Source organism: Pipra filicauda, unplaced genomic scaffold, assembly GCF_003945595.2.
Source record: "Pipra filicauda isolate LSUMZ 115617 unplaced genomic scaffold, ASM394559v2 scaffold69_size3009148_pilon, whole genome shotgun sequence".
NCBI lineage: Eukaryota > Metazoa > Chordata > Aves > Passeriformes > Pipridae > Pipra > Pipra filicauda.
The window spans coordinates 2,019,223-2,043,782 of record NW_024104864.1 but is presented as its reverse complement, the minus strand read 5'-3'; the positions used below and the strand labels follow the sequence as shown (position 1 = coordinate 2,043,782).

General features: G+C 42.0%; 1 protein-coding gene across 1 annotated transcript in view; it reads left to right on the top strand.

The window, feature by feature from the left end:
• Positions 1-11,823, top strand: part of TBX15 (T-box transcription factor 15) — an 89,962-nt gene extending 78,139 nt beyond the window's left edge. The window contains exon 8 of the mRNA XM_027730386.2: positions 11,005-11,823. Coding sequence (XP_027586187.1) covers positions 11,005-11,789 — 785 coding nt within the window. The 3' untranslated portion in view covers positions 11,790-11,823. The remainder of the gene's footprint in view (positions 1-11,004) is intronic.
• The last annotated feature ends 12,737 nt before the right edge of the window (positions 11,824-24,560 follow it).

The window sequence follows — 24,560 nt, the reverse complement described above, 5'->3', positions numbered from 1 at the left end:
TGACCTATGAATTGCTACAGATTCTTAGCTTATGTACCAAATTTTTATGGCCTCTACTATCTTGTAGAGATGTTAGCTTTGTGTTACCCATCCCTGATACTCTTGTTACTGTAATTTTCATGTTTTTATGAAACAACTGTGTGGAACATGCTTCATTCAAGTGGCTCTGATTTTTCTATTCCAACCTAATGTCCATCCTTTTTTGTGGGATGTTAAGAGAGAAGGAGTTCTCTCTCATCCACCTTCTTTATACATTTAATTATTTTATGTTTTTATGTCCTTCTTCTGTGCCTCTCAAAGTGAATAGCACCAGTCATTTAATTTCTCTTCTAGTGGGAAGTTTTCCAGATTCTTAATAATTTCTTTTAAAAAAGTCTACACAGAGTATTCCAGATGCATCCACACAATACAACTATATAAAGGTGTAATATTTTCCACATTATCCTTTCTGCCATTCAACATGCATCCTAGTGCTTTGCTCATTTGCTTGGCCCAAGCTGTATGTTGAGCAAGGGGCCCAATGACACACCAAAATCGATACTCCGTGTGCTGGATGCAGCTGTTTCATACAGGGATTAAATAACTCTCTAATCTGCACAATGATAGGTTTCAGCTGCCACATAAACTGGTAAGCTTGATATCGCAACCAGTCGCACAGATGCCTGGTGCGGCTGAATGTAGCAGTCCATGAACTTTATTTGCACGTGTTGCCATTGAAGTAAAGCACATCAGTAAGTCTCTGCAGGTCTGTGACCTGACTGGTGACCACATTGTCCTACCAAGGGGGCGAACATGCTCTTTCTGTTAGTGAAACCCTTTGGCTTGAGAACAAACCTCTCTTTTGGAGCATGTAATCCAAAAGTCATCACAGTTTCACAGGAACAAACGCCATGTTTGACAGTCACAGCAGGTTTGCAGCCAGTTTGGAAAAAGAAAGTTCCCCCTGAACAAAACCTTTGCAAGAAATACTCAGAAAATGGAAGCCCAGGGAAGGCTGACCTTCTGGAGAGTGATGTCACCCACACTGCAGTCTACTTACTACTAGGGAAAAAGGGGTCTTGGGATTATTGAATGCACATGTCAATGGGATGTAGGGAAAGCCAAGAGTCTATTAACGTCTTTAATTGGAATATATTTTCAAAATTTAGATTGAACTACATCCAGATTCTCATTATTAAAAATATGTGGCTCAGTTTCTTGATTATAAAAGGGAACATAAAAAAAGAAGAGGCAGGGGGGAAGAAGAAAAGAGTTTCAGTAACTCTGGATTATGTCACTTTCTAAGAGTAAAAAGAGCTATTACTGGCTTCTATATCCAGTGATATCCAGTTTCCCACAGGATATTGTGATGAGCAGATCACTATCAGTGACTGTAAGTTTTGCCAGGACATAGAGATTAGAAAGGCACTGGGACAATAGTAGAATAGTGATCAGTATCTGATCTTTCCTACAAAAGCTGATGACTTATGCAAGAAGTGAAATCAAAGGACCCTGGCAGTTGGTAAAAAGAATTTCCTCCTAAGCAGAATTTCAGGACCAGTATGGGAGTTACATGATGTGGTATATCAGCAGGCTTGCAGCACATAAAAGTTTACTTCACCATTAAATTGCTGCTTTGGTATATACATACCAAATTTGCTCAAACATCTTAGACTTGACTGGTGAATTTTCAAGGCAGCTTTCCTTTCAAATGGGGTCTCTTTCTTTGAATAAGTGCCTTTGCTGAGGCACTCCACCGAAGAGTAGATTCAGTAGATTCAACCCTGTCTCCATCAGCTTGATCATCTGCATTGATCTTGGACTGGAGACCTGAGGTAAAGAGTCCACCTCTCAAAGAGTCTGCAAAATTGGCATTAATGGTTCTTTGAGATTGGCATTAAGAGCTTGAAAATTGTCTAAAAGGGTACTGAAGACAAAGAGGGGTCTGCTCCTCTCTGGCAAGACAGCTGTTGCTGTCTCTGGTAGCAACAGGTATACTGCTAGCCCTAGAGCAGCATGCACATACACACTGATGATCGAGTACAGGTCCTACTGTCTTCTTCTGAGATGGGAATATCTTAATCCTGCAGTTTTGTGTCAACAAGGATACGCACAAAAGGGTACACACCCTGTCCTCAGCATGGAAGAGACTCAAATGTCCCATTTACTGCTGGAAAGGAACAAAGTTTTCTTGTAGGAACAGTGTTTCAAGACAGACACTAAGTCTGTCAAGAATGGTAGGTCAGCAGATGGGAGACAGATACCCTGAGCTTAGGTGGTGCTGCTTTTCCACCTTCTCTGTAAACATTACACTTTTTGGGCAGGCATCACCTCCGTCTTGCCAAAGTTTGTCTGTACAGCTTGTTACTTATTCGGTATAATACATTTCACTCATGGGGGTGGTGCTCAGAGAGCTGCCCTGATTGCAACCATATGCAAACAAAATCCTGAGTGCACAAATGTGTACTGGTGTCAAGTGGAAGGAAAACTGAGCCCTCTAGAACTTCATCTGAAGGCATCACAGGCGCCTGGAGACAGAAAGAAGTAAATAACTATTAAGATCCTTTTGGCTTTATCTGAGATCCTAGATCCCAAAAATAGTGTCTCCCAAAAGAGACATTATGCCAAAGGAGGTTGAACAACCTACAAATTCATCTGCTTGGCCCCTTGCCTCCCAATGGCAGCCATCAGTTCTCTCAGCACTGTCACCAGGATAATCTGGATGCTGCTTTCCTTTCAAATCAATTGTGAGCAGTTTAGGCTATTGGCAGAGGTCAGATATCAAGGTTTGGTCTCAATTATTGTCTTGATTCTTTTGACCTTGAAGAGGAGATTAGAAACAGAGCAGTTGTTGCCAGAGTTATTGGGATCAAGCACTGGTTTCTGCTACATACTTCAAATGGCTTGTAGATTGCCTCATTTAAACAAAGCAATAGGGATCTAACTGTTCCAGCTTCTTTGCTGAGTTGCAAATATTTTTTCTTTAGAGAAGGGACATTTTTGGTGCTTCAGTGTCTCATCTTTCACACTGAAAATTAAAATACCCTCCCAGATGTGACAGGAGTGGCTGCTGCCACTCCCTGATGACCTGACAGGAGCCTGAAGTGCTTTGTTACTCCAGCGAGGTGTTTACCCTGAATTCCAATGACTGAAGTGAAAATCTCTGTTATTGGCTGTGTGATGATCAGATTTCACATGAATGATGGGAGGTGGGCAATACTACTTTAAAGAATTGCAAATTTCCTCAGAGTAGCACATTATTTTGTTTTGAATAGAAAATGACATGTCCTCTGAGCTTGCCACAGTACTGTGACATTTTTTCTCAATTCAGAAATTCTGAATTGGTGCCTCTGGATTTTATAGTTTTTTATTGTATTTTTTATCATTTAATGTGCAGGAGTTTCCAGGGCCAGTGTTGGCCCAAAGCAGACTCCCTCAAGATTGGCAGAAGTTTGCAATTCAGGTTACTTCTGTGACAGAAGTAAAGAAAAAATGATCACAATTTCAGTTAACCTCAGCTGCAATGTTGCAGAAGCTTCTGTTGTGATTTTCTGAAGGATTTATACCACAGGGAGTCCTTTTCCGCATCCTGTTTTCATTCTGCGTCCTCTCTTAGAGTAGCTTTTGCTACATAACCCCCTTGTCAATGTTTGTGCCCAGTTGATGGTTTTAAATGTGAAGGACCATGCACGATTATCACTCATCATCCTCCGAGTCTGAGTTGATTTGATCTGTACTTGAAGAAGGGGAACAGGTGGAGCTGATATAAAGCTCATGGAACTGTTGTGTGTGCCACATTACAACTGTCTGCATATAAGACAGAAGGTAATGTTCTCCTGAGACAGTGTGGATCTGGCCCAAGAGTACCATGTGTTTATGTGAGGAGTGGAAACCCTTGCATTAAAGACAGTCTGCAGGTCCTGGAAAGGGGGTGCTTTCGGGAAAGTTCCCTTGGTGCTCTGGATATTGATGGGAATTGAAATCAGATGTCCTGAATTCTACTTTTTGTCCACATTAGAACAAAAGGGTTGTTTTTTACCATTAGATCTTGAAAATGTTTTATCTTGGAGGGTGACTGAAACAAGTTTTATCTCTAACTTTCTGACTTCTCAGTTTGTGTTGCAGAAATCTGTAAGAGCTAAAGGGAAGTAAAGTATTATTCTGAGTTGTTCTAGATCTCCCATTAATTCCAGTGATTCTTGTAATTTGAGGGAAACTTATAAAAAAAAGTCCTTCTCTGTAACTTGTTAACCAAAATTTCCTTTCATTTCTCACCTCTGTGCCATACAGTATATGCTTTTCCCCTTCGGTCTGTTGCTGTAATCATTTTTTTTGTGCCCCATGAGCTGTATCCTGAAGAACTACAAAGCACTCTTTATGTTTCCTCTACAACCCAGCAACTTGGCATGTGGTAGATTTTGAGTCTCGTTTGGGCCTTTTAAAGGTTTTACCAGCGGATTCATAATTTGATAATTGGCCAAGGGCTCTAGAGAGAAAAAAATGCAGCTACACTCTGCAAAGACAGAAATGGCTCTCATTCCCATGAAAGTGGGAAGTTTTCATTCCTAGAAATGAGGAAAGAATGAAGAAAGAGTCCAACATGTCACAAACCAGGTGGTCCTGCCCTTGCTTGGTGAGAAGGAAGAGGCATCAAAGCTGTTTAGTTTTGCAAGGAGCTGAATTGAGAACTCGAGTAATGATGGTGCAAGAAGGATGTGATGAAGAATCCTTCAGTCCTTCTAAGGGTTTTAGACTTGGGTTTTGGAAAACTAGGAATAGGAGAAGAGACCTTGAACTACCAGTTTTACTTGCAAGGTAAAAGTTGTCATGATAGGTGAGAACAGGAGTGATACCTGATTTTGTGCCATTTAGATGCCTGGAGGCATCAAGCAGGACTGAGGTGTGTGCTGCCTGAAGCAGAAATGGATCCAGGTTTGTGCTAAGGCTATTAAAGAACATGAGATCATATGGTTACAGTGGCACACTCTGCCTCATGAGCTATCAGTCAGACCACCTGGCAATTTGCACAAACCCTCCCTCCTTACCTTATTATTCTCTCAGATTCCTATCTTTAGGGAATTAGCAAATTTAATTTTTGTTCTGCAACCAAAGGTGAAGTAACTTGGAAGACAGAGTAAGTTTCATAAGCCATATTTAACATATATGCATGTACAAATGCACAGAAAGGGAATGGGATTTTACATTTTGTTCAAATTTGTTTTCCTGCATGCACACCATCACATTTATTTACTGTTGTGTCCAAGGCTAGAATACTACAGAACACTGTGAAGAGTTGCTCTTTCCTGTACTTTAGAAATGCTCTTTACATATGTGTACAAGTCTGTAGAGTCCTCACAAAAAACAGACCTTCCAGTACATCTGCATGGACAGGCTGCTCTGTGCTCCTTGCTGGCCAGACACATGCCAGCTCCTGGCCAGCTCCATTTGGAAAGCTGGAGAGTTGCATTAGCATGGCTTTGTGCCCAAGTGAATATAAACTGCCTCTCAGGAGGGCTTATTCACTCAAGTTAAGCCAGGAGGAGAGCTGTGAGCCAGAAGAATGACTGGTGGCCACAGACTCTTTTTCCTGCACCCTCAGGTGCTTGGACACATGCCTATCATACAGTGAAGATGCCAACATCTTGGGCATGTGTCAGAAGAGTTGTGGCTCCTCCAGGAGATGCATAAGCGAGGTCGTGCACCTATCAATCCAGGCATCTGGCTTTTGGGTTAGGTTCTGCTCACATATGAAGGTGGAAGATGGTTTGGCTGAGGCTGTGGGCCAGACACTGTCCTGCTGGGCTGAGCCAAACAGCCTTCAGGCCATAGGCTGGCCATGCTGAACCTGCAGTGTGGATCCAGCCATAAGCTAAATTAGCTTGTAAGTGGAAGCGGGCTGAGTTGTTTACGAAGCATTTACTCTCAAAGAATAACTCTTTACTGCCTGACCCATCAAAACATAAAATCTTAAGACAAACCATCTCGCTGTTAGAAAGTCCTTGTTAGAAAGTCAAGGCACAAGCTCTGAGGACCCACAGCCACACCTGTTCGTAGTGCCTGAGGCCAGATATGCTAAGAGCTGCAGGCTGCAACCAAGTTGCCCAAACTGCTCTGAAGCTCTTGCCTGTCGGATGAGACTCTGCCATTGCACAGGGCATGGCATTCATGTTCAGACATCTTGTGCTGACTGCAACTTCACCTTGCGTTTTCTCTCCTCCTTTGCACTAAGAAAGGACTTCGAGGACCTAGAGGTTTGTACGGGGGCGCTGCAGGTTATGGTAACAACCAATGGCTGGAAACATTAGCAAGGAAAATATGTTGCAGTGGAGTCCAAAGCTTGATTTATGTGCACCTTTCAGATAAAGGAGGTTGGGATAAGTTGTGGGTCAACTAAATAGTATGGTGTCGTTCGTAAAAGAGATCCCAGAAAATTTTCCATGCACAATTGCTTCAGACTCCCTTGGCACTGATGCTCTCCCCACTATCTTGCAGTTGCCAGAAAGCTCCTTTGGCTAGTGCTGGCTGCTGGCAGATGTATTTTCCATCTACATTGCAGTGTTATAAGTTCTCTACGTGACCTGCCCTATGTGGAAGAGGTCTCTGTTGCCTTTCAGACACCCTGGCATGCTGAATGCTTCAAGAATACTCTGGCCCCTCATTTTAAGGCACATCATACTCATGGACTGAGGCAGTTTACCATGGGCTTGCAGTTCACCCTCACACTGTCCTTAACACAAGCTCAGTCCAGGTAAAAGGAAAAGCAAGGGTTTTTTGGGAACATATGGGGAGACAGCACCATTACCAAGGCTGAGATGGACACAGGTAACAGGAAGGAAAGACTAGTCACAAGCTACTTGAGACAATGTTTTAATGGCAGTTCTTGTTGATACCCAGATGAAAAGCTGTAATTTCTTCCCTAACCCTCGTGGGCACATATCTGCCACCGGCACACAGCCAGCATTTGTATATGGTGTCACAAGAGGAAATGCTGGCATGGGGAAGAAGGTTTGCATTTACATCCCACCTTCTCAACAGGGTCTCCTTGTCTTCCACCATGATTTCATTCTTCTTTTTCCCACCTTCTCTCCTTACCAATGATTTGTTACTTCTCAGTGCAATTTGCAAATTTTGACTTCTGTTACACTAGGTCATTCTCCACTCTCCATCTTTGAAAATGCTTCTGTTGTTTTGATAAAGTCAACTTAGCTATCATTTTTATGCTTAAACAGAGAGCAGCCTTCCTTTAGGATGTTGCCTTGCTTGGCTAAGCCCTGGACATAACAACAGGATACTGTGAGGACAGACAGTTTCATCTGGCATGTGGTGCAGGGCTCAGATACAAAGGAGCAGGCTTTGAAGTTCTGAACCTTGTATTTTATACAAATGTGGCATATATGGGACCGATGTCTGCAGAGCCAAAAAATTATCATATGGGCATAGTAGCAATTAATCACTTTGGAATATGCTGACAGTGGAGGTGAGAGATACTGTGACACTACTAGTAAATGCTTTTGGTATTGGCAACTATTTCCATGGGAAACAGCGGGTAGAGAAAAAGAACATAGGAGAATTATTGAGAGATTCATTTTGTTCTTGCTTAAATTAGGTTTCAGTTGAATTAAACCAGACCTAAACATAGTCTTGCGTATCAGTTTAACGAGCTTTTTTGTATCCATGACTTCCATTAAAATGACATACACATCCATGGATTGAAGGCTGTAGTATGGTGTGGATATACTTGCTGGGCTTGCTGCCATCTCTAGGGATATTTGGCTGACTTTTTAACAACTACAGACCAAGTTATAACTTCACAAAATCCAGTTTGCATTTGGCCTATACTTAGTGCTGCCAGCAAATATGGATAAGAAATAGCATTCAGAGCAGAGTGGAGCTGTTTGCCTTCTGAAGAGAATGAGCTGAGAAGGGCCTTGCTCTGTATTGTTTCTCATTCCACTTAAAAGTATAAAAATTATTCTGCAAATGATCAGGAACTTCATGCTTCTGTGTTATTCTCTGTTACATCATAAGTGTGGTGTGTCCTGTGCTGTGGTTGGCATTCGTAGCAAAGCATTCTTAAAAGAGAGTTGTCAGGTTTGGTGTTGACTCCTGTCGATGGATCTCTTACCTCCTCATCATTTTGAAGTTACAGAGAAAAAGAAAAAACTTCTTTACTTTATTTCCTAACCACTGTGTTGTGACTTCAGGGTTTTTCTGTTGGCCTGAAAATAGGGATAATTCAAAGCAGAATCACTTCAGTCTCTCTTTGGGAGTGACCTGAAATGTGCAATTCTCAGTTTTGGAGACATTAAGCAACCCTTGCAATTGCTAATTAGCAACCTCTACTTATTCTACGAAAGCCTCAGTTATGGGTATAACTTGATCATAGCTCCTTAGTAGATGAATAAAGACTAATGCTTGGGGTAACTGGTGTGTACACTCTTCTCCTACATAGTTTTTAAAGGTTAATTATCGGGTAAAGGAAGACTGAAATGAAGACATTACATTTAATAATTTATTCTACATATTTTATTTCAAACAGATCATTGAATACTCATATATATATACATACGCATTTTTACTTATTCTCCAGACACTGTCAGCAACTAAGTCACTATCTGCAGTTTGTTCATGAAATATGTGGTGTAAAGAGTCAAGTATGGGGTTACTGTGGGTTAAATGCATCTCACTTTGTGCTGTATTTGTTTTCTGATTATGTGACCTCTGGATTTTGGGCTTGGATAACTAAAGGATGATGCGCAAACTCAGCCGTCTGCCTGTCCTCCCTGCTGGAGGTTGCACTCTTTAAGTGTAGGGCTAACAGAAATATGTGTGTCTGTAGTTGTGTACCTCAGTTCAATCTCAACTTTATCAGCAATTTCAACTACTTTCAAAAAACAGACTGCAATGAAACTACTTGTGTAGAGGCAGACATTTCCTTCTGCTGACCCTGCTGCATTGTTGACAACCTGTAACAGAGAGACAGAGAGAAAGGCAGGAGGAGGTACCAACTTAACTTACCACAACAAAATTAGCCCAAGATTGTCTGTCAGAGACTTGAAATGAAACAGTGAAATGTACCCTTTAAAATAAATTAGAAATTCACACAAAAAGCTTTAGAACTCTGGACCTAAAAGACAAGAGCAAGTTTTAACATTTCAGTATTGTCAAGAAGCAAATACAGAGAATTCATGATGCCATTTGAAACTTCAAATTTTCTCATTAACTTTAATGGAGATTTAATGCAATGTTTCTCTTCTATGCTTTGAATAAAGGAGTCAGGAGCCTAGAAATAAGCGATAACCAATAAGCATTCCTCCCCATGGCTGGTAATGGGAATGACTGATTTGATTTAGCAACACAGAAACACGCATTTTGTTAATGCTGCCTGGGTCAACAGCAGTCACTCCAAGCTGTGCTTGCCCAAGGTTTTTCTTCTTTTTATTGTGTCTGGCTTCAGAAAATTTTTTAAGTTAAAAAATCATAAATACTATTAATGTCTCAAGAGTACATTTTCACTTCCCATTCTGTTTCATCCTAGGTGTGTTAGAAAGAGTCAAATATAACCTCACTTACATTCTCACCTCATATACTGACACAGAACCTGTCTTTCTAATGCATTTCTTAACCATTAGCATCACCTATTCTCTTTTCATCAAGCAGCACTGCATTCAGTTCCTCCCCTGTTTGGCAGCAGACATAGTCTCAAAGTCCTGCTGCTTTTTTTTCCACAAGGTGACACAAGAAAAAGCTGTCCCTTATTTTTAATGCTCAATTTGCAATCTCTGCCTTGGTTAAATTTCATCTGCTCACTCTAACACACTCTTTTCCGTTCTCTTTGCATCTCACCTGTCATCTTCTAGCTTGTCAAAAATGCTCCCTCACCAATTGTCTTCCCAGTTCCTCTGGTTCTGCTTATTCCTCAGTCAATCTCTTCACCAGCACCTCTTTTCTGCTTTTACAAGACTGTTAGTTGCCCTAATGCAGAAAGGGGATCTCACACAAAGAGAATAATTCAAATGAAAATAAAAGGTTTCACATCAGAAAATTGAATTCCCTTACACACAGAACTCATTTATTTTCCCGGTTGCTCAAGGAAGCTTCCTGTTACTCAGATTGTTGCTGATAAATAACCTCTTTTCAAGCTCAAAATTGTGCCATCAGCTTCTTCATACCACTTACTTTTAGTTTGTTACCATTCTTGGTAGTATTACACAGTATTATTTTCCCAGGTCAGAACATGTGAGCATTCCTGCTGTGCAAAATAGTCAATTCCATCATTCATGGCATAAATATTGCATAATGCGTTGATACTGCCGACATGGATATATATCAATATTTTGTTAACACCAGTGGTACAACATATGGAATCCCTTTTAAAGTTTAAGTACATGATTGAAAATCCTGACAGATCCTCTTTTTCTGCTCTGTGGTACAGGCTATAGCTTGAAACTCTGTCCCTTCATTTTAGTGTTACTTCTGGCTTAAATCAGTCCCGCTGCACCATGAGCCATCTGAAAAAAATGTTGAATGGTGCAGAAGTCCAACATGCTTTCAGCCACTTCCCGCCACAAGCCTATGAGCAGATGATAAAGCATGTTTGCAGTGGGACCAGACTAGTGGTCTTCCTGCAGACCTGGAGAGAAGAGAAAGACACTATTTTTTTCCCCATAAAAAGAACTAGGCACACATGCCTGGAGATGGCAGATCTCTTGACTGATAGAGCAATGCTTTCTCGCAGCTTTTCCCAATGCCCTGAGTTGCTCTGTGGCAGACTTGCTTCCCTCTCCCTTTTAAAAGGGAATAATCCTCAGTCAAAAAACAAAGTCATCACAAAAAAGCATGAGGAAAGACCAAGGGATGCTATTAATAAAGTGAGGGCCCATGCCAAGAAAGACTTGAGTTTTCCAGCGGCCATTTTACCACCCTTGTTCCTTTATTAAACTAAGCTGTTTTCTAATGGGACTGTCTCATATTGCAGATGTGATTCTGGTCTCTGAACATCCTCCCATGTGTTTTGTTTTGCAGGAGGCAGCACAGGAACCTCCCCAACCACCTCCAGCACAGGGACCCCATCACCATCTGCTTCCTCTCACCTTCTCTCTCCATCCTGCTCTCCTCCGGCCTTTCATCTGGCCCCCAACACTTTCAATGTTGGCTGCAGGGAGAGTCAGCTTTGCAACCTCAACTTGTCTGATTATCCCCCATGTGCCAGAAGCAACATGGCTGCATTGCAGAGCTACCCAGGGCTGAGTGATGGTGGCTACAATCGGCTGCAGAGCAGCACTGCTTCTGCCTCGCAGCCCTCTGAAACCTTCATGCCTCAGAGGACTCCATCCTTGATCTCAGGAATGCCAGCTCCTTCCTCCCTGCCCAGCAACAGCAAGATGGAGGCATACAGTGGCCAGCTGGGATCTTTCCCCAGCTCTCAGTTTCAGTATGTCATGCAAGCAGGCAACCCTGCCTCCACCTCCTCCTCTTCACACATGTTTGGTGGTGGCCACATGCAGCAGAGCTCCTACAACGCCTTCTCCCTGCACAATCCCTACAACCTCTATGGATACAATTTCCCTGCTTCCCCCAGGCTGGCAGCAAGCCCAGAGAAACTCACCACCTCCCAAAGCACTTTACTCTGCTCTTCCCCATCCAGTGGGGCCTTTGGAGAGAGGCAATACCTTTCCACAGGAATGGAACACGGGATGCACATGATCAGCCCTCCCTCCAGCAACCAGCAGACAGCCAACACCTGTGACAACAGACAGTATGGTGCAGTTCAGGGCTCCTCCTCACAGATGTCAGTGCACATGGTCTAACAAGCCATGCCTCTCCTTGGCATCGGAGGCAGCCAGACCTTCGTGGTTTCCAGGGGTGAAACCATCCCAGTACCCTTTTGCCTTCAAACTTATAGTGGAACTAGTATTGTAATGATAAATAAGAACACAAGCCATCTAGGTGTGTGCCACAAGAACCTTGTGGAAAGCCTTGACTGACAGCCATCGCAGCTTGTTGTAGCCCTGGGCCTCCAGACCTGCCATGGAGCATGTGCTTTTTCTGGACATTGCAGAGAGAAGGGCATGACTTTAAAAGAAGCTAGAGAGAAGCAGCCAGATATACTGTCTATGCATTAACTTTCAGCTGGTGTGAGCTTTCAGCGTGGAGGGACCCATACCCCTGTGCTGTCTCCTCTGGGTGCTGAAGAAGGGCAGTCTCCCAGGGCTTCATCCTCTGAAGCTGCACTACCCATGGCTTTAAAGACCTCCCCCTTTCCAAATAGATCCTCACTGCTGGAGCGTCTCAGCCCATTTCTGAAGCAAACAGTGGCCTGTGGGACCTTCTTCCACTGTATCACAGGAATGGCACAGCTGGGCTAGGCTAGAGCTTCTTCCTGAAAGGTTTCTGCATTTTCACCGTGGCTCTGCCCAGCAGTTTCTTTATGAGGATTGAGCTCACTAGTACCCAGCCTGCAGATGGAGATGAAAGAAAGAGGAGAGAGAAAAGTTTTAACCCACAAAGGAGCCTCAGTCATTAGCAGGGACTGAACTTTGGAGAGGTGCACAGGGAAGAGGAGTGCTCAGCTCCTGTTGACTTGGCCAGAAGTAATGCAGCCAAACTGAATGGATGACAGCCTTTGTGGGGAACGTGTGTCCCACAGCACTCATCCCAACAGGAGGAAACTGTCCAGGTTGAACTCATGGGGAAGAGCAATGAAAAAAGAGAGTTTTGCTCTACAGAAGCACAGCTGTCCTTGCATGCAAGAGTTGCCATAGAAAACCATTAGCATTTCAGAAACAGTGAGGTTGAGTATTTGCCAACCTCCCAACTGCCACATGATCTCTGTTTAACCAAATAGATCATTGCCTTTCGACATCTTTCTTTTCTGTTTTTTTTTTTTTTTTCTTTTTTCTTTCCCCCCCCCCCCTTCAAATCCTTTAATAATAAGAAAACAATTGTAGCTTGGTGCAAGCTATGCATTTAAGTTGTGTGAAAATGCAAATACCAAGTAACAGAATACAAATATTATTGAGATTTGTTGTGAGGTGTTGTAGATAAATGTATTTATATGCCTAGTGGGGTATTCATTATTATGAGTATAAAAGAGGGCAATAAAAATGGTATGTAAAATATGTATGAAGAAAAAGGTGTATAAAGATTTGCCCTACGCACGGAACTCTGTTTCTAAGTGCCAAGCACAGAATGCGCTAAATAAATCTTTGCAATTGTTCCCTCTGTGTTTTTCTCTGTCTGTGAGGCTTCTCAGGGGTCTTCTAGAGACAGACATTTTTGACATACTGTCATGTGTGCTTGCACAGTCAAGACACGGTGCTAAATTGTGAAGTCCAGGCAATATTACAATAAAAATAAAAATTCTGTCTTCTCAAGGAATTTTAAAAATTGAGTGCTTGGAATTTGTAGGATGCCTTCTTCACAGGAAGTGTGTCTTAAAGACAGCTGGAGATGTTATTTTGATTATTGAAGGCTAATAAAAAGCTCTTCAGAGTAATTTTTCACAGTCAATATAGTCAATAATGCCTAAAAACAACAGCATAATATATTTCTCATTTTTAAGTGGAACTTTGTGGTGTGACAGTTTTTCATTTGCACTATAATTCTAATATGAGATTGAGACATTAACACTAAAAGCCACGGGGAAGCTGAAGTCCCCTCAAAACTGGCTGGAAGTTATGGCTGCAGAATTTACAGCTTTTCCTGTGTCAATAAACTTTTTTTCTTTTCCTGAATTGCAAAAGTGCCAGGAAGGTAGAAAGACCTTTAAAGATAAATTCTGCAAGCATTTCTTAATTTTTGTTTTTACAAGGGAAGATAAATATACCAATACCATTCCCAGTTCTGTGCCTACTCTGTCCATCTGTATTCTGGCTTTTACTGTGTCTAGCCGTGGATGCTGCTGAAAAGTGTAGGAAGGCTGTGGATGGCAGACACTCTGTCACTCATCTTGTTGTCTTTTGTTTACCCCTAATAATAAATTACTGGTTTAATCTTGAAACAGATAGTTTTAGACCCTTTCTAAAATCTTTTCATAATCTTTCAGATCTGTGCTTTGCTGTGCTTTTGGGTGTAATTCCATCTAATGGAAACAATTTCTGCAGGTTAATAGTATTTTGTGTGAACCAGTATTTCTTTCTGCTAGCTTTTTAAATTAGATTATTCTTTCTTATTTATTCCATTTAGTTCTTTGTGAGTGAGTCTGTATTTCAGCTAAGAAGAGACTCAACAAAATCAAAATCATTCTCTGTATCACAATACGTTTCTAATCTTGATTAAACAAAAAAAATAATTTAATCAAAAAATATCACTGAAAACATTTGCTGAAAAAAGCAAAAGACATATATAGGGCACAATCTTCAATATTAGTATGAAGACCTGGTATTCCAGTTTCCAGGCATTTTAGTAGGAATCCTTGGGTAAGAGCTTTGAAATTTTCACTCACACTCTTCAACAGTGTGATTCTTCAAGTTATTGAGCATCTGGTCCCTGATCAAGCAAGCTCTTCAGCAAGCTGAGATAATGTTACTGCATCAGTATGAATTGAAGTTGCTTTCAGTATGAAACTTATTGACCTCAGGGTGAGCATTTATTGGCTATATTTATAGACATATTTATTTAGCTCTTATGGGACACACATATAAAATGAGAGACCTTAGTTAGATAGATAGTTATTACTTAGTGTTTTGTTGCTGAAGGATCAGAATATTCATCATCAAGACTGAAAAAGAATAGGAAAAAAACCTGAGAGAGGTTTCTCTGTCCCAAGATGTAAAGTTGTAAGAACACAAATAGTACTCAGCATGAAAGTTACACTGACAGTCTGTGAGGATTAAAAACAAGCTAACACTGAAATGGGCAAAAAATATTACGCTTTGTCCATGGTCGTCACTGTGCAAAGCAAGAGTAGAGCTGGCTCTGGAGGCATTATCAAAAATAACAGGCCAAAGCTTGTTAAAGTTATTTACTTAGTGTCCATGTAGATGCACAGGTGAAATCCTCGCAGGGGAACAGCCCCCTGAGCAGACAACCTGCCTAAGGCCTTGACAGCAGCCCAGAAACATGAGGTGAGCATTGAATTTGAAGCGGACCCAGGCGTGACAGGTATCTCATGTACGGCAGCGGATCTTCTCCCCCTGCCACCCATGTATGGACACAAGGCCCTGAGCCATTTGCCACTTTTTATTGAGGCTTCCCAGAGAGAGGTGATGGCAATGGGCAATGGGAAAGGTGCCCTGGGATCAGTCTGGGAGTTCCACCTGGGACCAGCTGGCCTGGTGGGCGGCCCGTGTTGCAGTACACACAGCAGCCACCCCTGGAAAGCTCCCTTTCCTTGGGTGACTGCCCTAACCACAGGACTTGAGAGCCCTCCTGGCACAGTCATGCTCTCATCCAGGAACCCTTTGATTGCTCATTTGCAAAGCATGTGTGTGTGGGTGGCAAAGGCAGCAGTGGTCTGTTTACTCTCCCCTTCCTTCCTTCCCTGCTTCGCCACGAACATTTGAACCCTTTGACCAGCTTTGAGCGGCTTTGGGATGTAAGTTCTCACATGTTTCTTTAGAAGAGACAGTGGAGGATGACAGGGACCTTTTTAACTTTCCCAGTGCAGGAAAGGCCACCGTGTAACATCTCATTCAAAGAAGCCGCACAAGGAACAGGTGTTCTGCATGCAAGCCCCCAAACACAAGTTTCATCTGGCATATGGATGTTATATAGACACCACAGGATCTATTCAGAGCTTCAGAAACCAGGGGGTTTCAAATCCACCCCTGGGCTGACCCACTTGGTCTTAGCCCATGCAGGCTTCTGGCTTCCAGTCCAGGAGAAGAGAAGGCTCTACATCTCCCAGTTTGATGCTGCAAATTTAAAAGGTGAATCACGTACCTCTTTGGAGAAGTACTCTTTTCAAAAAGCCCAGTCTGAATCATAGGAAGAGTAGTGAAATCTCAACGATAGAAGATCCCTCATCTTGTAGCACAGGCTGTTCCAAGTGCAAACCTGGCAACTTGTTACACAAATGAAAAGAATGGTGCAAAAATAATCAGAGTGGGTTTGCCAGCTTTGCAAAGTTTATTTAGCTTCATTCCTTAGCACACTGACACGCACAGGACATAAATATCACTGTGACCACAGTCAGTGCAGCTCAGCAACACCCGGACATTGCATTCCAATGCACCACAGTGTTTTTGAAGGTAATGTAAGCACTGTGTGCTAAAGCAAAATGCTCAGGGCACAAACATAAATATGAATTAAGGTGCATAGCCATTATCTGAAATAGACTACAGAGAAAATTATAGTAGATGATCTGCTAGAGTGATGTTTTTATTGCATACTGGGAGAAGCTTTACTGAGGTAGGTGAGGGCTGACAGATAGCATTTGCCATTACAAAAATTTAAAAAGTGTTCAGATTATTTTTCCCCCGACTCAATCAGGTTCATTGACCCAGAGCACACGATCCATGTGAGATCAGCAATAGCAGATGAGTTTTGCTGGATGCTGCTTTTGGACATCATTCTGAATGAAATGACAAGATGAAAAAGCTCCCAAGGACTGGGCCGAGGAACACCTGAGCATGCCCATTTCATGCTACAGATGTACTAGAAATGCAGCTACAAAAGCAGTGCCAGAATTTCATGAAGAGGGTGCTGGTGTGGCCAAGGGATAATTTGCTACAAATAAGACAGTTCCTCTAGAGGAACTGACTAGAGGAACATGTTCCTCTAGAGGAACATCTGACTCCTTCAGCGCTTTTTCTTCTAGAAAGAAGCAGCCTGCAGGACCAGGCATTTTGGCCAGGTCTGTAGTCCAGCACTTTGAGTCCGCAGAAGTGACCATTTCTGAGAGCTTGTCTGTCGGTCAGCTGGGAGGGGTTTCTGTAGGCTGCTGCTGATCCATTAATCTTCTGCTTGAAAAGTGACTCTGTTTTCTGACTGCTTCTTCTAATTTATCTGTAATCACTATCTAAGAAACTGCATAGAATATAGCTAAAATTCCTGGAACTCTTTTCCAGGGTGGGTTTTCCATGTCAGTAACTGTTTCTTATCACCCCAGAAGAGCACCATGGTCGCAAATTACAGAAACAGTGTATGGAGCACATCTCTTCAAATATTAACTCCTTTCTACAATAAAAATCTCCAAAAATTCTAACCTGTCTGAACAGAGGACTAATCTGTCCTCTGCTAGGAAAAGAGCAGTTCACATGGCTGCACGCTGTTGTGCTCTGACAGCACAATGATGAGCATGGCTTCTGTGTTGGGTAATGGTTGGCACTAGCTGATTCAGGGAGGAGTAATAAACCTCCACAGTAGGGATAGTTGTGCAATACTCTATCTCTGGAGCACTGAGCTTGTCTATTTTTCTGACTCAATGTGGAACTCATTGCGTGCTGTGGGGGAGAAGGATTAGGACCGTGTAATTTTACACTGGTTGAAGTTCCTACAAATGCTGTTCTTATTCCAGTAATGTTCTGAATTTGTTGAGCATTTTGGAAGCTCTGACATTCAGCTGGATAATGTCCTTCTTTGCTGAGATAGGGTGACTTCTGTGGGATACCCTTGGATGCTTCCAGAAGCAGTCCTAGGCTCTGTTTGGTCATGTCTGTCTTTGAGCATCTAGCAATGTATTCACCTCGGGGCACTGTTTTCCAGCAGACAGGGTGCAACAGTACTGCCGAGACACAAAGCCGCCCTGAGTAGGACTGTGAGTAGAGAACATCAGTCCTTCTTTTAGGATGATGGGGAGGGCAGTGCTGCTTCAGCCAATAAGCTGGTTCAGCTGTTAAACTGGAGGTTTACTCCCATAGTCATTCTCAATGAAGGTGCCTGTGGCTGGGAAGGACTTTTCCCTCCAGACTGCACTGATGACAGCCCTGTGGACATTCTGCAGCACCCACAGTCTTTCCAGTGTTTCCTTTGTAAGAATCAGGGGTGCCTGAGTAGTCGCAGGAGTGGTAACATGGCCTCAAGTTGCTGTTCTACCTGAGCTGGTTTATAACATTTCCCTCAATGTGCAGTCAGGTAATTGCACATGAACATTTGCATTAAGTTGGTGTAACTGGCCCAGGAACCAGTGCAAAGGAAAACTGCCTGCTGTCAGTGTGCTACATTAATAGATAATGTGGTCTGGTGATTGGAGACATGATGTAATTATCTGCATCTGACTTTCCCAGTAAAGCTGGAATAAGTTGCAGTACAATTAACCCTGCATAAACTTAACTACAACCTGCCAGCCATCCAAACCAGGGCCAGCACAGTACTACGTGGTTTATATTATGTTGCTACACAAGGGTCTGTATACAGAAATATTAAGAACAGTTAGAAAGAAGTATGAGCAAAGATGTGTGTGTAAAAGCACTAGAGGAACATGAGAGAAAGAATGCAAAGAAAGGCCTGTACTGGTAGCCAGGGACATGATCAATGGCACTGAAACTGGTAAACACCTTTTGTGTTGCTTTCACCAGAATCACAGCATGGGTGACTCAACAGCAGAAAACCTGCAATACAGGAGTGTGAGAATGGCAGCAAGCATAGAGCACACTGTGTGTGTCATGTGTATCGTGTAACCCCAACAAGAAATCTAGATTTACTAGTAAGCTACCCAAAATGAAGAAGAAAAAGACAAGTGCAGCAATCTCACCCAGGATTTACAATGGATAGTTAATAAAGATTCCAAGGTTAAAGTACAATACCTGTGGCTCCTGAGACATATAAAACATCCATCCAAACACCAATACATTATCACCAGTGAAAAGAAAGCCAGAAGACGAAGTAAAGGTTCAATGGCAAACACTCCAGAATACTTGCAGATGATAATTTTGGAGTTTGTGAGTCCCATGTGTGCATTGACAGTGTCATGTTTCTTAGAAAACTAAATATAAATCACTTCCCCTTCTATACAGTATTGCACATTTTTACCTGACTTCCCACAGGTGTAGTATTACCCATAAAATACTCCAGCTCCTGACTCTGTGAACATTACAAAGTCAAGTTTTACAGAAGGCCAGAGGAAATCAACACAAAAAAATTGATGAACTGAGGAAAGTTAAAAAGTAAAAAAAATTAAAGATAATGTAAAAGAAGGTTGAGCTAACCTGAAGAAACCTATACAAAAAAATAGAAATAAAGTGCACACATCCAAAATAAAAAAGAACCAGCCATGCACACACAGCAAAAGAGACAACACAGAGTCTGTAAAGATGTTCTGTGAATAGCTCAGTTACTTTGGATAATGAATAATAAGCTGCCCTTCTCCTTGAATGGAGAATTTGAACTTCTTCGAAGGAGCCTGAGATGTTCTAGCTTCCTACCACATTGATAAAAATCATAACAACAAAAACATGAGCCTTTGAAAGGAAACATGTTCACTTCTTCGATGTAAAATGTGCTGTATTAAATGTGTTGTTTACATTGTATACAGTATTGTATGCACTGTTTATAGCGACTAAATATATCCAGCAACTAACCATTAAACACTCACAATTGAAAGCACATGAAACTGGTTACATTGTCTACACACCAACATAAATGGTTTTATGCAATGCCTAGTAGTTTGTTCTTTACTTAGGGTGAGACAAACACCATGAAATATTAGGAGTTACCTCAGCTGTCTGCCCCTGTTGGGAAGTTTTTTCCGTCACTGCCATGATCTGGGAAGGAAACAATCTGATCCAAAGAACTTGCGGAGTTAAAAACCTGTTTAATAGTAATTCTTGATTTATCATACTTGGTTTCTGTTGAAAAAACGAAGACCCTGGCTCCTGTCTTACATCTACTCATGCACAGATCCAAACTGGGGAACAAAATAATTCTGGAATCTGTCTTTTCCACCACACAGGACATAGTGGGGAGGTTCTGTAATGTCATAGGAGAAATGTAAGGCTGGAAATATCTGCCTAACGTGACCATAGTTCAAGCTGTCAACTCAGGCTTATAAATAGTACAAAGTGAAAGAGGCAGAGAGGGGGAGCAAGGCTTAGCTCTCATATGGCCTTAGTTCTTTGCCTTCTCCTTTCTAATATCCAGGTCATATTCACCTTGTGAGTGTATGAGGCTGCCACAATCACATGAAGGTTTCTCTTGATGTCCACCACTTTCAGTTCTAAGCTGGCAGACTATTCTGTGTTTGTTGTATTGGCATCAAGGAACAATATATAAGAAATGCAGCCATAGCCTTATACAAACCAATGTGACCTATGTTCAGGGAAGTTGGACACCCTTTGATACTGACTTTCAGCAGTCATCTACAATTTGTGAATGGAAGATAGAATGAGAAATGGGAAATTCAAGGGGAATACCAAATAAAAATTTTAATTTAGCTGTAGAACAGGGTTGCAGTCCTAAAGATCAGGAAAATCCTGCAGGGTCAGTCCTGGGTGGGCAGTGCTATTTTCCATTTCTAAGACCCTCAGTTCTACAACAGAAGGAGCAACATGCAGCATCTGTGAGTTACCCCTATAAGGCAAGCAGGCAATCTCAATTTCAGTTGAGCTTGAATCCAAACCTAAAAAATTCTCAAGGTTCATCCATCCATAATATCTATGGTTTTTTCTCTCCTCATCTGTTGCCTCAGTTGTGCCGCTGGGGATTTCTGTAACTCAGTTCTCCACTGCTTTTATCCATGTTTTCCAGAATGCTACCAGATGCAATATAATGAGATTATTCATGATTCCTAAATATCGTCTTCTAATGTATCTCCTAGGCCAACAAAGCAGCAGCACAGCAAATCTCACTGAACCAGAGCTTCTTGTAGCAATCCCAAAGTGTCCATTTCCATTTCCTGGCTTCACTGTCTTCTTATTGCACCTTTTCAGATTTACTTTCGGAGGATTTGGTGGTTTCTTTTTTTTTCACAGCAATAATGGAAAGAAAAGTGTTATTGGCTGCTGGTGTCCAGTCCCTGAAGAGTCAGTGCAGATGGAGTCTTTCTCCTGGGACTATTTTGGTGGTGTACAGAGGAAAGAATAGAAGTTCTGTCCTCAGTGTTGTCCTCAGACACAAGTTGTCCTTGACCCAGCAGCCCCTGAAGAGAGTCTGTAGTGACATGGGTGGATGTGCTCCCAAATCCTTCTGGTCTGGTCTCAGCAGCTGCATTTTCTTCACCCACTTGGGGCTTTGCCTATTCAGAGAAGTACATACTCTTAGGTGAGCACATTTCTAATGCAGCAAGTTAAAACTAATCTCCTTTAATGTGAGAATGAGTTGACTGCTTTTCAGCAAACTTGTTGGGAATTTACGTCTAAATAAAGACTTGCATATAACACTAAAATAGAATTTCAAAATTTCTATTAAATTCTATGTTATGTTAATTAATCTTTAAAGACTTTTTGCTGCTTTATATATCCAATACAAAAAACCCCAAACCTCCTATAAACTCCTCTTTGTGACAGTACTTGAAAATTTATCCTCTGCTTTCCATGGTCAAGGCAGCTAGAGAGTAACTATGGAATCCCTGTACCTCCCTTGCTGGTCAAGGCAGTGTAGCCCCATTTTACAGAAATTAAATTGAACAAAGGACTTGACCTTGGACATCTGTACCCAACACCAATCTCTCCTCCATTTATTGCAAAACTGTAAACACTGGTAGAAGCAATAACGAAGTCCCCATCTTTGCCAATTTAGTACTGTATTTAAGGTCATATTCCTCGATTTATATTTTCAAAATTTAAGTCAAATGGGAAGAAGAGCATGCTATGTGATAACTGACACCACCAAGCATAGGTACTCTGAGCTGAATTTCTCCCGTTGCTGTTGCAACATCATCTAGAAATGCTTAGTGGGACCAAGCTTAGTATTTTATCACTGACCCATGGCCAGGTGGTGGTGAAAGAGTTTCCAGCTGAGGCTGCAAAGACTGTGGGTCGAATAGGCAGGAAAACTTCACCATTGCGTGCTGTTCCAGAGCAGTCCTGCTGCTGGCCAGCAGAAATCTCTGAGGCAGGATTGCTGGCTCCTTACCAGCACACGGAGCTGAAAAGTGCACCCCGGGAACACAGTGCTTGTGCCGACGGTGTTCTTCAATTTGGTTTTACTCTCCCTCTGTGTGCAGATAAATACAGTGCTGTGCCAGCAGCTGCATGTAGGTGCACAGAGAAAAAGAGGCAGTTGCTCAAACAATGTGGTATGGAGGGCTGGGGAAAAGGCAGGTTGTAAATGTAAAGGACATTTACGTTAAAGGAAGGTGTGAGAGCTGCAGGAAGAGCCAAATTAAAAAAAAAAAAAAAAAGAGTACTTCAAGCAGCCAAATTAAACAAGACACAATGGGGGCCAATTTAGCCTCCCAGGCATTTCAAAAGCCCACACCCCAGAGTTCAGGGAGTGCTGAGGGGGAACCATGTGTCCCTCTAGGTCTTATTTAACTTGGCCAGGTATAAGGAACTTTAACTCTTTTGTGACTTGCTGGTTTCCACAGCACCAGCATCTTCCCATTTTTTTCTTTGTTTCTGGGTGCTTTTTATTGGATAAGTTTTAAATCCTTTTGAAAATAAATAATTTCTTTTGATTTAAAAAAATAATCATTAGAGGCAAAGCGTAAAGTCATTTCGGTCATACTATCTTGAAGGAAAATAGATACAGTATTTTGGAAAGAATTTGAAATGAAAACACAAAGCCTGATGGGATTTAAATGTAGAAAACCAAAAATTCAGTCTCGCCTCCTCTTTTCCCTTCCCCTATTCATGAGGTCACCATTTCTCAACTCACAGACTATGGCATCTTGCCGGGATACTGAGGCAGCCACCAGAAGTTTTCTTGCTCCTATGAGCACAAAGCAGGATCAAACTGGCCAAGCGAAAATAATCAGAGTGGTTTATTGAAGCTAGAAAGAGAGAAACTTTGTAGAACTAGCCAGAAAAAAACATCCAGAAAATGCAGGCAACCTTTTTGGTCTCTCAAAAATTTGATGCATAAGAATTTGAGAAAAAGGAGGCTGGGTGAAAATGTGTGAAATAGAGAATGTGCATTGAAATTCAGCATTGTTGCTTGTAAATAGCTTGATTGTAGAGGGGTTGCGTGTGCGTGTGTGCGTGTCCATACAAAGGATGAGTGTGCAGGTCCCTGCACACGCAAGACACGGCAGACCTCAGTCCAACAAAGTTTAACTTTAATCCTGCTTGCAAGCACTTCATTGTGGCAGGCTGGGTCTCTAAAGAGGGAGGGCTGACACTGTTGCCATGTCAGCTCCATTGCTTCTGGGACAAATGATTTTTCTCCTGGCCTTACTCGTACTGTCTGTGCTCAGACCTCAGAAGAGGGTCCTTTGTTCAGCCCTGGCACCGTGTGAGAAAGCCCTAAGCTTTGCATACCATGGAACTCTCAGCCTACCTGAAGAAGAAATGATCACTCTGACACTGCATTGGCCTCGCTTAGTTACAGGTATTTCCCTTTTTAAATAAATTTTAACCCCTTCCGGGGTAAATCAAGAGCATGAGGGGAGTAGGGATTGTGAATATTATTCTTCCCAGCAGATTTCTCTACAGTAAGACCCTGCAAATTCAAAGGATCTCCTGAGCATATTGATAGCTCCTACTTGCTCTGCCACAGCTCAGAACCATAGCATATTTCAACTTAAAAGGAGCCAATAAAGATCATTGATTCCAATTCCCTAATCTTCTCAGAAATACCTAAAACTAAACCATATGACTGAGAGCATCATCCAGATGCCCCTTTTAGAGGCTTGATGCTGTGATCACTTTCCTGGGGAGCCTCTTCTAGTGACTGACCACCTTGTCAGTGAAGAACCTTTTCCTAATGTCCAATCTGAATTTCACTTGATGCAGCTTCATTCCATTTCAATAAGAGCAGAGTGGTGCACAAATATGTTAACAGTCATGGCTCGCATTAAAAGCTTACCTGTGAAAGCAACAATCTGCTGGTCCCTGGTGTTTATTTCAGATTCCAAAAACTGTCCAACTATACTTACCATAGAATGATAGAATGGTTGGGCTTGGAAGGGACTTTTAAAGGTCATGTGGTCAAACCACTTGCGATAAGCAGGGACATCTTCCACTAGATCAGGTTGCTCAGTCCTGTCCAACCTGACCTTGAATATTTACATGGAAGGGGCATCCACCAGCTCTCTGGGCAACCTCTTTCAGCATCTCACCACCCTCACTGTGAAAAATTTCTTCCTTATCTAGTCTATATCTACTTTCTTTTAGTTCAAAACCATTACCTCTTGTAATATCACAACAGATTCTACGAAAAAGTCCGTCCTCCTTCAGGTACTGGAAGGCTGCTACAAGGTCTCCCTGGAGCCTTCTCTTCTCCAGGATCAACAACTTCAACTCTCAATGTTTCCTCACAGGAGAGGTGATCCATGTCTCTGAAAACTCAGCTCAGCTTTTGGGACAACAGTGGTAAAGTGAATGCTTTAACTCTTACCGAAGTCAGGCTGCAGCACAATTATTTTCAGTGTACATTTCTGAGTTATTTTGTTGCTAATTAAGTCCAATGTCAACTTGAGTTGAAGATCCATTTCAAAAATGTGTCTTCATGACAATTTTCCCAATGCGAGAAAGAAAGAGAAATTACTACAAAGGAAAAATTGTACCCATTAGAGAGATTTGTTGAATTTTGGCTCTGGA